Genomic DNA, 12,627 nt, shown 5'->3' with positions numbered 1-12,627 from the left:
CGTGCGGGTTCCCTCGGCGGAGCTCCGGGTCCTCTGGCTCGGGCGGGTGCGGCGGGTGCTCCCCCCTTGGCACCCAGCGCCTTCGGTTCTTCCCTACGCACCCCTCGCACGGCAGCAGCTGTTAGTCTGAAAGGAGCGGTCTTGCCTGGGGGAAAACGCTCTCGTCCTCCAAATAATTTAAAATGTTTACTTTTGCGGTACAGTGTGAAGTGTAAGCCTTTTGAAGACTCTAAAAAAAAAAAGGGGGGGGGGAATGGAGATGATGTAGCTTTAAATGCTTTGTGTGAGCGTTCCCCAGCTTCCCAAGTTAAGTGCCCTGAACTTACTGTGCAAGTGAAATCTAAAAGTGAAAGCGATGGGAAGGCAGAGCAGTTTTCTTTCAACTGCAAGTCAAGACTTCAAATTTCAAAATATCACAAATGGTGGAAAGTAAATCAAATTAGAGAAAGCAAACTGGAACAATGGGAATGTATCCATTTTTAAAGCATGTTTCCTCCAGGAAATCTCCTATGTTATTCTTCCACTCTTCAGCTAGCAGGAAGAAAAATGAACACAAAGACATGGAAACCGTTTTTCTACTTTCCTCTGAATGACCTGTATTCCTCAATTGAGAAGTTTAATTTTTATTAAAAACTTACAACATCGTATGTTTCCCTTTATTAATCAAGGGGGTGGTACTAGATTAGGCACTTCATCTATGATTACTCAGTAATTCAGTGAGAAAAGCAGCCCTTTGAGCAGGGACGTGCTCCCAACGATAGCTGGTCGGGTGGGTTGGAGGTCCATGCGCAGCTTCCCCCGGTCCCGCTGACGCTGTGGATCTTCACTTGTCCACTGCAATGTGAAGCAGGTCCGGCAGAAACCTGTTGAGATGGTATTTTCCTGCTGCAGCTTTGGTAATGGAATGGTGCGCTTTCCAAGAGGGTTGTAATTAAGTTAACTCTTGTGATTAGGGCACATTTTATACAGTTCCCCTCCCTTTTCCCATTCTTGTGTCTGAACATACCTCCCTTGGTGGGCCTGAGAAGTGTCCTCCACCTTGACTATTGCAGGTGCACGCCTCCTCTGATGGGGCTATTGCCACCTGCTCATCATCCATCTCCACAGGTGGCTCACAGGTAAAGAGTCCTCTCGGGATCGGCAGTGAAGTCCTTTCAGTGTTTGCGGTGCTATAAAATAAATGTGTGTCTTTACCGTTTCTCTGGGATTTGAGAAAATAGGAGAACACTCGATGGCTATGTCTGAATTGGGGGATGCCAGGATAAGGTCTGGGGGCATGTTCTACACCCAGGTTTCCGTCTAGCAGCATGTGGATGAGCTTCCACGAGCCCTCTAGTCTGGATAGTTGGACTAGGGCAGCAAGAAATTCACTTGCTCACGTAATCTGGCTGAAACAAGCCCATGATAACTGTCTTTATAGTTTTTGCATTGATAAAAGCAAATCAGATGCACCAACTGCATTCCTCTGTAGCTTGCCTTCAAACCCAATTGTGAATGGGCACGCTAAAAATAAATCCAGATTGTTTTGACTATTTAATACTTTCTGGATGCCATTGAATTAAATGTTATATGTATGTTTTAATTTAGGGGAGAGCTCCAAAATGCGTTGTGCAGTCTACCTACTATGATGAGTTCCCAGGCCTGACTGGGTATTTTAAATACCGTACTGTAAATATTGACTTAAAATAAAAGTCAGAGAAAAGTAATGTTTTTGTAGGAAAGTGAAGGACAGATGAGAAACGGTCTTCTGCCCCTCTCTGAACAGCCACCCTAAAATGTGGAAGAAGAGCCCCTCTGTGTACCATGGTATCTGATCCTCAGTGTAACACATGCTGGACTACCCATTTAAGTACTTCCAAGCCTTTATATTCCAGCCGTATGGAGAGTATTTGTTAGAAGGGAACGTGAGGAAAGTAGTTACATGCAAACAAAGCACCGTTTAGCCAAAGCAGGCCATTTAAATACTGGTTTGCATTGCAATATCCGCTATAGAGGCACCTGCGGTTGTCACTCAGGCTGCAGGAATAAGAAGCTTTGGGGATGAGGTGGGGAGGACGGAATTCAGTAGAAGGCAAAATGCGGGAATTATGTGTAATATCAGCAAAATTGAAATGCGGACTTCTTAAAATACGAAAGAATAAAGATCTCTTGTGCGATACATTCCTGACAGACATGTATTTTATGTATTCCACTGCTGACCCTGGGTTTGGTTCTTTCACTTGTCCCCAACAGTCTACGTTATGAAGCACTTTGTTTGTTAAAAGCTGTCAAGATGCTATCTTGGATTGTGAACAACAGATTTGAAATGACTGTGTTGACTGTCCTGTGCCAAATTAGAGTGAATAAAATTGCATTCCGTTGCAGTAGAGATCTGCAGCTATTATGCTGTTACAAATACATTATGAACTGCCTGATAATACCTTGTGCTATTTTACACAATTTGTTGCTTTGTTTCTCTTTTTTCTGTTAACTTTCCACTTCATTTTGTGTTTTCACAATCCTTCTCCTTCCCAGCATTTTCAAGCCTTCGTGTCAGCTATTGCTCTTTATGTTGCTCTATTAAAAGTGTGGGGTTTTTTAAATTTCCTTAGTTTAATTTATCTGCAGCTGTACCTCAAATACTTCTCAGTGTGGATTTTCCATCGCTGAATTCCTGCCCATTTTCTTTACCTGTTTTCATATTACTTCAAAGTTTGTTTTTTTAACCCGCAATAGCTTTTGTGTTTTTTGCCTTGTCAGTAGGATCTCGTCAGCTGCTCACGTGAAGTTCAGCTGGATTCTGGGTACTCTTCAACTTCAGCCTTATATATTAAGCCTGAATTATTTTGCAACGACTGGATCCAGAATAGTTTCTGACCTCGCTGATCATCCCATGAGAGCGTTGCTGATAATGTCTCAGTCCAGGTCTTTGGACTCCTAAACTATATAATGAAATGCATAACAATAAGTTCTGTCTCGGGCTCGATGTGACCATTATAATCAGACTATAACTTTCCGAACAGAACAAATGTGTACTGAAGGAATTACGAGCTGCTTGGAACGTGTAACAGGTATAGCAGATCCACCTGTTTATGTGGACCACCTCGCTAACATGCTGATGCACAGTAAAATTACAGGATGGGACTACCATCTCTCTGAAGTGGCCTTGTAAATGCAAAATTTGTTTGCCATTAGTTTTGAATGAACAAGTGCCACTCTAGGTTATAATTCTGGACTTTAATGCTGTGATTTTACCGAGGTGGATAAACATTAAAATCAATCCTCACTCCTGAGCTCTGTTTTCACTGCTCCCTCCAACAGTCTCTAATTTGGGGGCCATTGTAATCATGACTGGGGGCTTTGCCCCCATCTTCCTGCCACCACGTTTCTCTGAGACCTGTCAAGCATTTTAAGCAGCACGCACTTTCCCACACTTCTCAATGAATGCTGACATACCTAACTTAAAAGGATTACTTTCTGCTGAGAGGAATTGTAATCCTCTTTTCCTGCTCTGCAAATCCTCTAGTAAGTGAAAAAGAAAGGCCAAGATCTGTTCTGCTGTGCAGGGCAAATCGCCGTCTTAGAAGATATAGAAGAAAACATCAAATCTAAGATTTACTTGTGGTCACGCTTGTCCAGGAGCTGTGTCCCTGACTATTAACTCATTGGCATCTTCCATCACTATTTTTGGTGCTTTGATATTTTCTGTTTTAGTTTCTAATAGCTGTATGAATACATGCACAATTGCTATGGGAATGGTGCTCAGGACAAAATACTTCTCTCGAAGGTATCTACAAAGAGCTACAGATACTGAATTGCCTTAACTTGAACCCAGTTTTTAATATTATGTATTCTGTTAACAAACCCCAGAAACCTACTTTTAACTTATATACAAAACCTACTGGTTTTCCAAACTGCCTAAGGTCAATTTGAAGAGTATTTCCCAAAGCCGTTGCCGAAGATGCCGGTGGTGGTGAAGGTTTGTGCTCCGAGGGGGGGGGGTGTCAGTGGTACCCAGCACAACAACAAAAGCACAAATGTTCCCACTACCTTGATTTCCACCCACCCATCTCAAAACCTTTCCTCACACCTGCTCATTGTTGCAACAAATTGGCTTGTGGGTGAGGCTGAGGGCAAAGTTTGGGTGATCTCACCCTACCATCTGAAACTGAAGCCTCAGGTTATTCTCTTGGAATAGTAGCCTGAATGCTGTCTTAAGAGAGCCTTCCTCGCCTTCTCATAGTTCCCTTAAAAGACCTGCAAACCTTGGGGCAGGGTGGGGGGTATCAATAAAGTTTGCATTGCTGAAAATGTCATTTTCTTGTTTCATATTGCAAACCAATATTTTGTTTCCAGGCTTTCATAAAGTAGATGAACCAGGATTACTGTCCCCTCCCCCTTTCCATTACACTTACTAGACAGCAAGCTGTACTTACCAGGTGGATGAACACCAGCTTCCAGCTTCCTCACAGGAGGTATTTTCCTTTGCAGTACGCTACTGCTGCAGCAAAAAAAACACACTCCAAATTTGTGAGAGGATCCTTGGCATTCTTTTCTTGATCTAATTCTGCAAGTCTCAGGTTAAGGCGAACAGCCATGTCCTTTACTAATTCATCCTAAAATTCCTTGTTGATATTTGGAAGTGTCATGTGTTTTCATTAATTCTTAGCTGTATTTCAGCCCCCTCTCATGGATGGCTGCTTCCAAACTGCCCGTGAGGGGGCTGTGTTAGTTTTAGCTAATTCCTCCTTGGGTAAATTCTGCAGCATCAGCAGAGCTGGACCATTTCAGTTGGATATGGGAATTGCCCTTCTCTCCCCTACCTTCCCAGCCATTCATCTAGGACAAATGAGTCTTACCGTTTCAAAGAAATGAGCTTTGGATTTTCCCTTCAGAGGAAGTATTGTTTTGTATTCCTTGAGCTAGGATCATCTGACCTTTCTCCTCCTGTTTTCCATGGATTAAAAAAAGGCTAGGAACACCTGGAAGTGCCCTATTTCATCCACATTATCTAGGTGGTTCACTTCCCAATTCTTTCTCCTATGTCATCCTTTTAATTTCTTTCTGAGGCTGATTTGTCAGTTCTGTAAATCCTACTGAAGGTCATCGTCGTTAGCAAACTCCAGACTCACCAAAGTTTGCCTGGCATAAATTTCCTCAAAAAATCTGCTATGTCCCTACCAATTGCCAGTCCACTTTGGTATCTGAAGCTGGGGGAGCAATCTGCTCTGACTTCTTGTACCCAACAAAGTCTTTGCATCAGAGCTCTTCTCTTGTATGGAAGGTCACCCTTCGTGACTTCTTGGGATGCTTCAGGCTGCTATTTTCATTGCTTTTGGCAAGTTCAGTTTCAGTTTCAATTTCAAATATATTAGTCAATATTTGAGTTTTGCAAGTACTTCTACCACCTCACGTAAGAGTTTCTTCAACTCAGTTACATCTTGACTCGATGGATTTTTCTCCTGGGCTTCTGGATCTCCCTTAGGAATCACCTGCATGATTTAAGCAAGGAGTTGAAAGCACAGGGATTCACAGCTTGTTTTATTTAGAAGTAGAAAATGAAGATATGTGCTAGGTATTTCTTCATTGCATTCCAGTTTACTTACAATGCACTTAGAGACACTTTTCTGCAATAAAACAGGAAAAAGAAAAAAAAATAGACTATTTTATTCTGCACAGTTCCAGTCCATCCACCCCATCCGGTTGTCTACCCAAAACTAGAGTTCACTTTCTATCTTTTAGCTTCCATTCAGGCCATGTGTCCTCACCGCTTTCTACTTCTGAAACCACTCGACGTCTCAGTCCTGTGTTTGTATTCAAATTCCTGGGAAAGCCTCCCTTCTTTCCTCTGAGATAATTTTTGCACAGGCATTTCATATGGCCGACGCTTTGGCAGGTGGCCTCCATTGTGTTAGCTCATTTAACCCATAAAAGGCTTAATCACTTCTTTTACGTAGCATGCCTAGAATCCGGCTAGTGGACCCATCAGCTTCAACCCGTATTAGACACACTTATTAGTAGCTAACAGTATGTTTCAGCATCACATACGGTGGCACTTGCTATGTGGGTTTGCCTATGAATATCCCATCTTTACACTAGTGCTGAGAATATAGTGAAAGGAGAAGGGAAGAATTTTTTTGCTGTCCAGGTAGTTTAAATTTCAGATGAAGGAGGCAGTGTCTCCATTCTGAAATCTGCCCCTTTCCTTCTCCTGACCCGCTTTGGGAGCTCACACAGGAAAAATATATGAAGTACGCAAGCTGCAATGTAATATTGCGAATGGCACTGCACATTAAATATCATCAGTATATGGAGCCACAAGGGTAGAGGAGGCAAAGACAAAGTGTAGAGCACTATGAGGTAGAAGTGTTGGGTTTTGCCTTCCTGTGACACAGAGCATTGTGCCACCTGGATTTTCCCCAAAATCCAAATTATATAGTGTCTTATTGCTTTCCACAGCCACTAAACTGAAAGTGGAATTAACTTATTACCAGGAGTTGCTAACAGAGCGCCATTTACTAAATCTTTGCAGCAGGAGGAAAAGGAGCCAAGACAACATGCCAGAGTGGATTGGAAAAAGTGCAAACTGAAGCTGGAAAATCAGGCCACAGCAGCACGGAGCTGGAGGTGAGGAGAACTGGGAGATGGAAGCACAGAAGCAGAGAATAGACTCCTGCAGCCTTTGCCTCTCCTCTCTGGCAGCCAAAGCATCACATCCCTTGAGAGATCTGAAGAGGATTCAAGCCTAGCCCTGCCCATGCCACCACCTTTCTGCCTTGCTATGGCAGCCAGCTGGAAACTCACACTAGAGGCTGCACTGCCCTGTCACAGAGGGGACAGCATGAGGTGAGAGGTTCCCAGGACTCCCAGCTTCCCTGCCAGTGGGAGAGAAGAGTGACCAGTATACCGACAGTCTGCAATACTACCCCATGGGCCATGGCACGCTACTGTCCCAGGTCTCAAATGGCTTAGGTAATGCATCTCTTTTGCCCGTTTGCCTGTGGTTTATTTTCTGGCAGCTGGGCTATGCCTCAATAAATGCCTCTGTGTGTGAGAGACAGCCTCTTAGAGAAATCCTTTTATTACTGTCTCACATTTAATTCTAGCAACTGGGACTAAGGTGACTATACTCAGTAGTAAGAAACTCTGACCCTCACCCAACTTTTCATACACCTCCTAAATTAATTTGCGCAGAGCACAAAAGTGGTACTTGTGCTAACGCACCTTCTCCCCATAGCCCAGTCTTGTGGGAACAGCCCTGTTTCCCCAGTTCTCCCAAGGTAGTCTAAATTCCTGAGGTGCATTCACAGCCTGCTGGCACTGGTCTGTAAAAGCAGTATCGCTAACACTTTCCCCTTTTCCTCCCATAGGTTGGGCAGGATTGTTGAGTGACATTCTGCCAGCACCACACATCTGCTTGGGGCATCATAAAACCTTCAGCCAGATGTCTGCTATTCAAGCTGATCATCATGCTCCAAAGAATTAGATGGTAGAAGGCTACTAGCATGCAAAGAAGCTGTGTCTCAGGTATTGCTTCTTGGCACTTGGAAGCTGCCAATGGGTAAGTGTCCATAGACTTCTCTCAACCCTCTGACAACACCTGTACAGCATCTGAGCGAGGTCCTTTCCTGCTGGCATACTCCAGAGGGTAGCAGATAACGGGCTTCTGTGTGCCCTCAGTGTCCCTACTGCAGCTCACTGAAAGCCTGCAATGATTTTGGGAACACTGCCCTTCTTTTGCCACCTGCAAGTGAACCGAAGCAATAACTCCCCATAACTATGGGTTTAGCGGGTAACTCGCCACTTCCAAACCAATTAGCCAGGGACCTGTAACAATCTGGCCAGGCATCTTCTACTTCTGGCCCTTTCCACCTGAGTGTTAGAACTGTGTGGGCCAAAACAAGCTCCTCACGCAGCTCCAGAGGTATCATCTACTCATGCAAAATGTCTAGGCTCATTGCTGGGCATCCCATGTCTTGCTGAGAGTACAGTCTGTGACTGTGGTGTGACGGGCTTTCCTGTCAGCAAGGAGTGTTGCCTACGTCTCTAGCTCAGCAAGGAGCCACACACCCTCCATCAGGAAGAGTCAGCTGGAGCCATAGCACTGAAAAAGTGTTTGCCACCATCTCTTGTGCCTTACCACTGGAGAGACTGAGACTTGTGCCAGTGCTCAGCATCTGGTAGACATGACTGCCTGTGTTGGATCCGTCTATGTTTTGTCACTGGCTGGAGCACAGATTGCAAACACAGGGCTGGAGAGTGCCCCAGTGGAATTAGCTTATTTGAATGAGCTTTTTTCCTGGGCTTTATCCGCCCTTCAGCTTCTAAAGGAGCAGATAAGTCTTCTCAACAATACACAGGAAAAATTATAAAGAAGCAGTGCATTTCACTAGAAACGCAGGGTTTGGGAAGTAGATGTCCAGATGCTTTTACAGTTAACCATGTCATGCTCCTTCTTTTAATATGCTCATTGAACCCCACCATAAAAGGATTTTCAACACCATCTTCCTAGAATAGTTTCAAAATCTCATAGCTTTCATGGGAAGGAGTACCTGCCTCCCAGGAGCATGTTAGAGAATTTTATCCTTTGCATTTAAAAGTTGCACAGGTCAAGAGAATTTATCTTCTACTATAGAAAACCTGGAAAATGTTGTCTACTATACAAATTAATTTAAATCCGCCTTAAATCCAGCCCATGGAGCCCATGCCTCCAGTGATCACTTCTAAACTAACTTTAAAGTTAAATCAAAAAGCTCTTACAAAAACCCACCAAATTTGTTATTCTAACAATGTTTTAGGAGTAAGTTTTGAAAGGCGTTAACAGCACTGAATGCAAGAAGTCCAAACCCCTGCAAGAGCCCATGTGGTACCTCATCAGTACCTGGTGCTGGGTGCTAGGGGGTAATTCTGTCCCTCGCAGTCTAAGAGAAGGAGTATGTAGATGCAATAATCAGTAAGTGGGAATGAGAGAAAGAGACACAGATTCAAGAGATGTCCTGACTGCATCTGTGCTCCCAAACCACCATGATTTCCTTTTTGGGGCAAGGAGAGGATGCATGCCACAAGGGGAATCTTTTGATACATCTGTCACATTGCATCTGACTTTACCTGACCTGGGGCACAACTGCTGTTCACACTGCTGGCTTTACTGGTGGGCAGGATCCTGTGGAAAAAATTGGGGGTGCTTTCTTTGACTAAAACAAGGGAGTGCAATGGGACTCTCCACATTCTCTTGTAAAGCACAAAACCAAACTCCCCATAATTTGTTGTGTTTTAAAAATCTTTTCCTGCTCAATCAGTATAGTACTGTGGCTCAAGGAAGTCAAGAAGTAAAAATAGAGTCTAGTATAGGAATAACCCCTCTCCTTTCTTTTTATTTTTATGTATTGATAACTAGAATTATCCTCTCCATTGCATTAGTGCAAAGATGCTCGGGATCAAACCCTATCTTTAGTCAATGTAAACAGTTAATCCATTAGTCTGAAGACTTATGGGTGTATCTATTAGAGAGAGATAGGTTTACACTACCGTACAATTAGGAACTACTCTGTATTTAAGAGTCTTTATGTCATTTGTTAAGATATCCCCCCCCTTTTTTTTTTTTAGTTGTTATGGGAGTGAACTCATTGCAAATAAAGCTTGCTCCACACTTCAGAGGAGGGTAAGGTAGTAATTCAGTGAATTGTACACACCTCTTACCTGGCCTCACCAAAAGTAGAGTTCAAGGATTGGTGAGGGAAAGGCCACATCCCCCCCAAACAGACAGAAGCTCCTGCACGCTGCTGGGGGACAAAGCCTCGGTGCCAGGACTCCTTGTGCTGTTGTAGTATCCCTTCTTCCTTGTGTCTCCTGTTAAGCAGTTGTCACCCACAGTTTGAAAAAAGAATACAACCCCTTCTCCCGAGGAGATGCAGTAAGGGATGCAATAAGAACAAGGAATATTTGCAGATTCAAGAGGTGTCACGACCTCACATGCTCTCAAACTGCAAAGTTTACCCCCATAGGAGCAAGGGGTGGATGTGCAGAACGGGGGAAGCCTTTTGATACTGCCCATCTTTTTCCAACATTAATAATGCTCAGTTGTCCCCAGTGACCCCTCTCCCATAAGGCACACACATTATGCTGAGTGTATTTTTGAGCAGCTCATAAGGCAGCAGGTACTGGCTGAGTCTAGTATAGAGAGGAACAGACAGGAAGGAGAACAGTTTGAGGGAAATTAAAACACAAGCAGAAATCCAGAGAGAACAGTTACAAATCCTTGGTGGTTGGCTCATGCTTTGCCTACATGTGATAGCATTACATATGTCAGGTTAGTTAGAGAGCTCCTCGTGACAGGGACAGTACCTCCTACGTGTTTAAACAGAGCCTAACAAGATAAGGCCTCGAGGCAACTGGCAACACAGTTAAAAACCATATATCCAGGTTGATTGACAGAACATGGAGAGACAGATCACCATTCTTAGATTTCTTTCGGGAAGCTCCTGTTACAAAAGTGGCAAATCAGTCATCGAATCCACTAAATCCCTCAGGACAGAAGATGAACCCTTTGCTAACATGCCACAGCGAACAGCAACAAGAGCCTGAAATTTTTCCATGGGGAAGCATACCATGAAAAGGGTGGCAATGCCTGGCTTGGCCTATCTCCAGGACAGGCTCTGCACCTACTCTGCCTGAAGAAAGCGAGGACCCAGGTGATGGCTGAGGAACAAACACTTCTACTGTCTTTGTGGAACCCAAACACTTGGCTGACATCAAATACTTATTCTCAAATATTACCTCCCCAGGAAACAGGCAGAAACACAAAGAAAAGAAAGACTGACTATTTCCCTAGTCACATAGAGAATGCAAGAACAGGGGCAGGTTTGCATGAGCACTAGTTCTCTGCCTTTCCCTCCTTTCCTTGCGTAGCTTTGGTTCGATTCCAGCTTGGCTTGCCCTCCTCTGCACGGCTGGCAAGGCATTAGCTCTCTCCCTTGGTAGGATGGGAAGAAAGTGGGGGCTGGCCTGGCCTAGCTGGTTTTTCCTTCCTCTTTCCACTGATCACCTCCCCCCCTGCAGTAACACATCAGCCCAGTGCCCCTTCCCCTTCTTCTCTCATGGGTTCTTGGCAGCAGTTCTCCTTCCATCATCGGGAGGGTAACAGCCAGACTGGGAAAGTGGGACTTGCGCAGACCGAGAAGAAGCTGAATTCTCACATTCCAGCAAAGAGGAGGTGGTGACAGCCACAGCAGAAGTAATACATCTCCTCAGAATGGCTTGGCACCGGCAAAACTGTGATTTGAGGAAACTCAAATTTGTCTACTGGGGTTGTCCTCGCTCACAGGAGAGCCTGTCAGGAGGGAAGATTCCTTCAAAATAACCAGGTGATGGAGCAACTGTCACTAGTGCATACATTTTTCCCTCTGGTCTTTGCAGTGCTAAAGTGCATTTACAGCAAAGCTTGTTGAGCAGCGAGGGCACAAGGTGGTCCCCAGTGGCAAAGCTATGTCATGGCTGCCTAAGACGTTCAGCACAGTCCAAAGCAGCATGAGTTCCAGCTCAGGAAGCAGAAGAACTGGGTTGTGTGTGTGCAACCTGCCGAATGTAGGGAAGCAAAAGGTACTTTTAGCAGGATATTGAATAGACTAGGAGGCATGAAAATTTTTATTGGCCTAAACATAGCGTGTTGCTAAAAGTAAAGTTTCACTAGCGTTTTGACAGAGATCCTCCAAGAGTCTATCTGACTGGCCATCTCTCGGACTCACATATTCTAGCCACCATCTCCATCTTCCGCCTCCTGCCCATTTCTGGGTGAGCTTCAGTAGTTTGTTTTTCAGGAGGCATCATGTTTTATGTGCTTTTGATAACCCAGAAGAAGGGATGGCGCATTGCAGTCACCACCACCCGATGTTGCATCTCCCAAGGGATGGCCATTTTGTAAGCTGCTCCCCTGGCAGGGGGCTAGGTAGGAAGAATACCTTCAAGGCTCTTATTAGCATGCTATATCTCCAGCATTATTACCACACAAATCTTTTCCTATGAAAAAGCAGATCAGTCACCCTGAAACCAGTTCTGTACCTGTACTTTAATGCCTGTACTTTGCACTGGAACATGGGTTATAGAGAAATGTGAGTAAAATGTATTTGCTTGTTCGGTCTAGCAAGCAACTACCTTGAGCCAAACAAATAAAACACATTTTTTAAAAAGCCTTTTGCTTCCTGTAGAATACCGCTTTGTTTGCCATCATTGTTTGGCAAATAGGAAAGGGCTTATCTCTCCTTCCCAGAAACTAGTGCAGCTATAGAAGAGCTCCAGAAACTTGTCAGTCTTTACTAAGAAAAAAATATTGGTTTAACAGCCCTTGCCAGGAAATTATCTGAACCTTCAGAAAGAGAGAAGGTGTAAAAATTAGTTCACTGGGCTATGCCATTCTTTCCTGATTTTTAGTGTTCAGTTCCAATTCAAGGATCTTATCAGGTATATTTTCAAAAGCAAACTACAGTAACCTTCAGCATTAGAGTGTTCACATATTAGATATTTCTTGGTTAGCTACAAAATTAGCATTTACCTCTCCAGTGCAAAATGTGCCATATTTTTGTTTGATTAATTTGTAATTAAAATTTAAGCGAGTATGTCTGGTTTCTAGCAGATGGAGGCAAAGGCATAGCT

The 12,627-nt window shown here is 44.0% G+C and overlaps 1 protein-coding gene across 1 annotated transcript in view; it reads right to left on the bottom strand.

Annotated features, from left to right (window-relative positions):
* CDCA7L (cell division cycle associated 7-like) overlaps window positions 1–1,099 on the bottom strand; it is a 22,332-nt gene extending 21,233 nt beyond the window's left edge. The window contains exon 1 of the mRNA XM_009325767.1: window positions 1,007–1,099. Coding sequence (XP_009324042.1) covers window positions 1,007–1,099 — 93 coding nt within the window. The remainder of the gene's footprint in view (window positions 1–1,006) is intronic.
* Window positions 1,100–12,627: the final 11,528 nt, after the last annotated feature.

This window comes from Pygoscelis adeliae, unplaced genomic scaffold, assembly GCF_000699105.1.
Source record: "Pygoscelis adeliae isolate BGI_AS28 unplaced genomic scaffold, ASM69910v1 Scaffold226, whole genome shotgun sequence".
Lineage (NCBI taxonomy): Eukaryota > Metazoa > Chordata > Aves > Sphenisciformes > Spheniscidae > Pygoscelis > Pygoscelis adeliae.
Note: the sequence above shows the minus strand (reverse complement) of the source record. Positions and strands in the feature narration are given on the sequence as shown.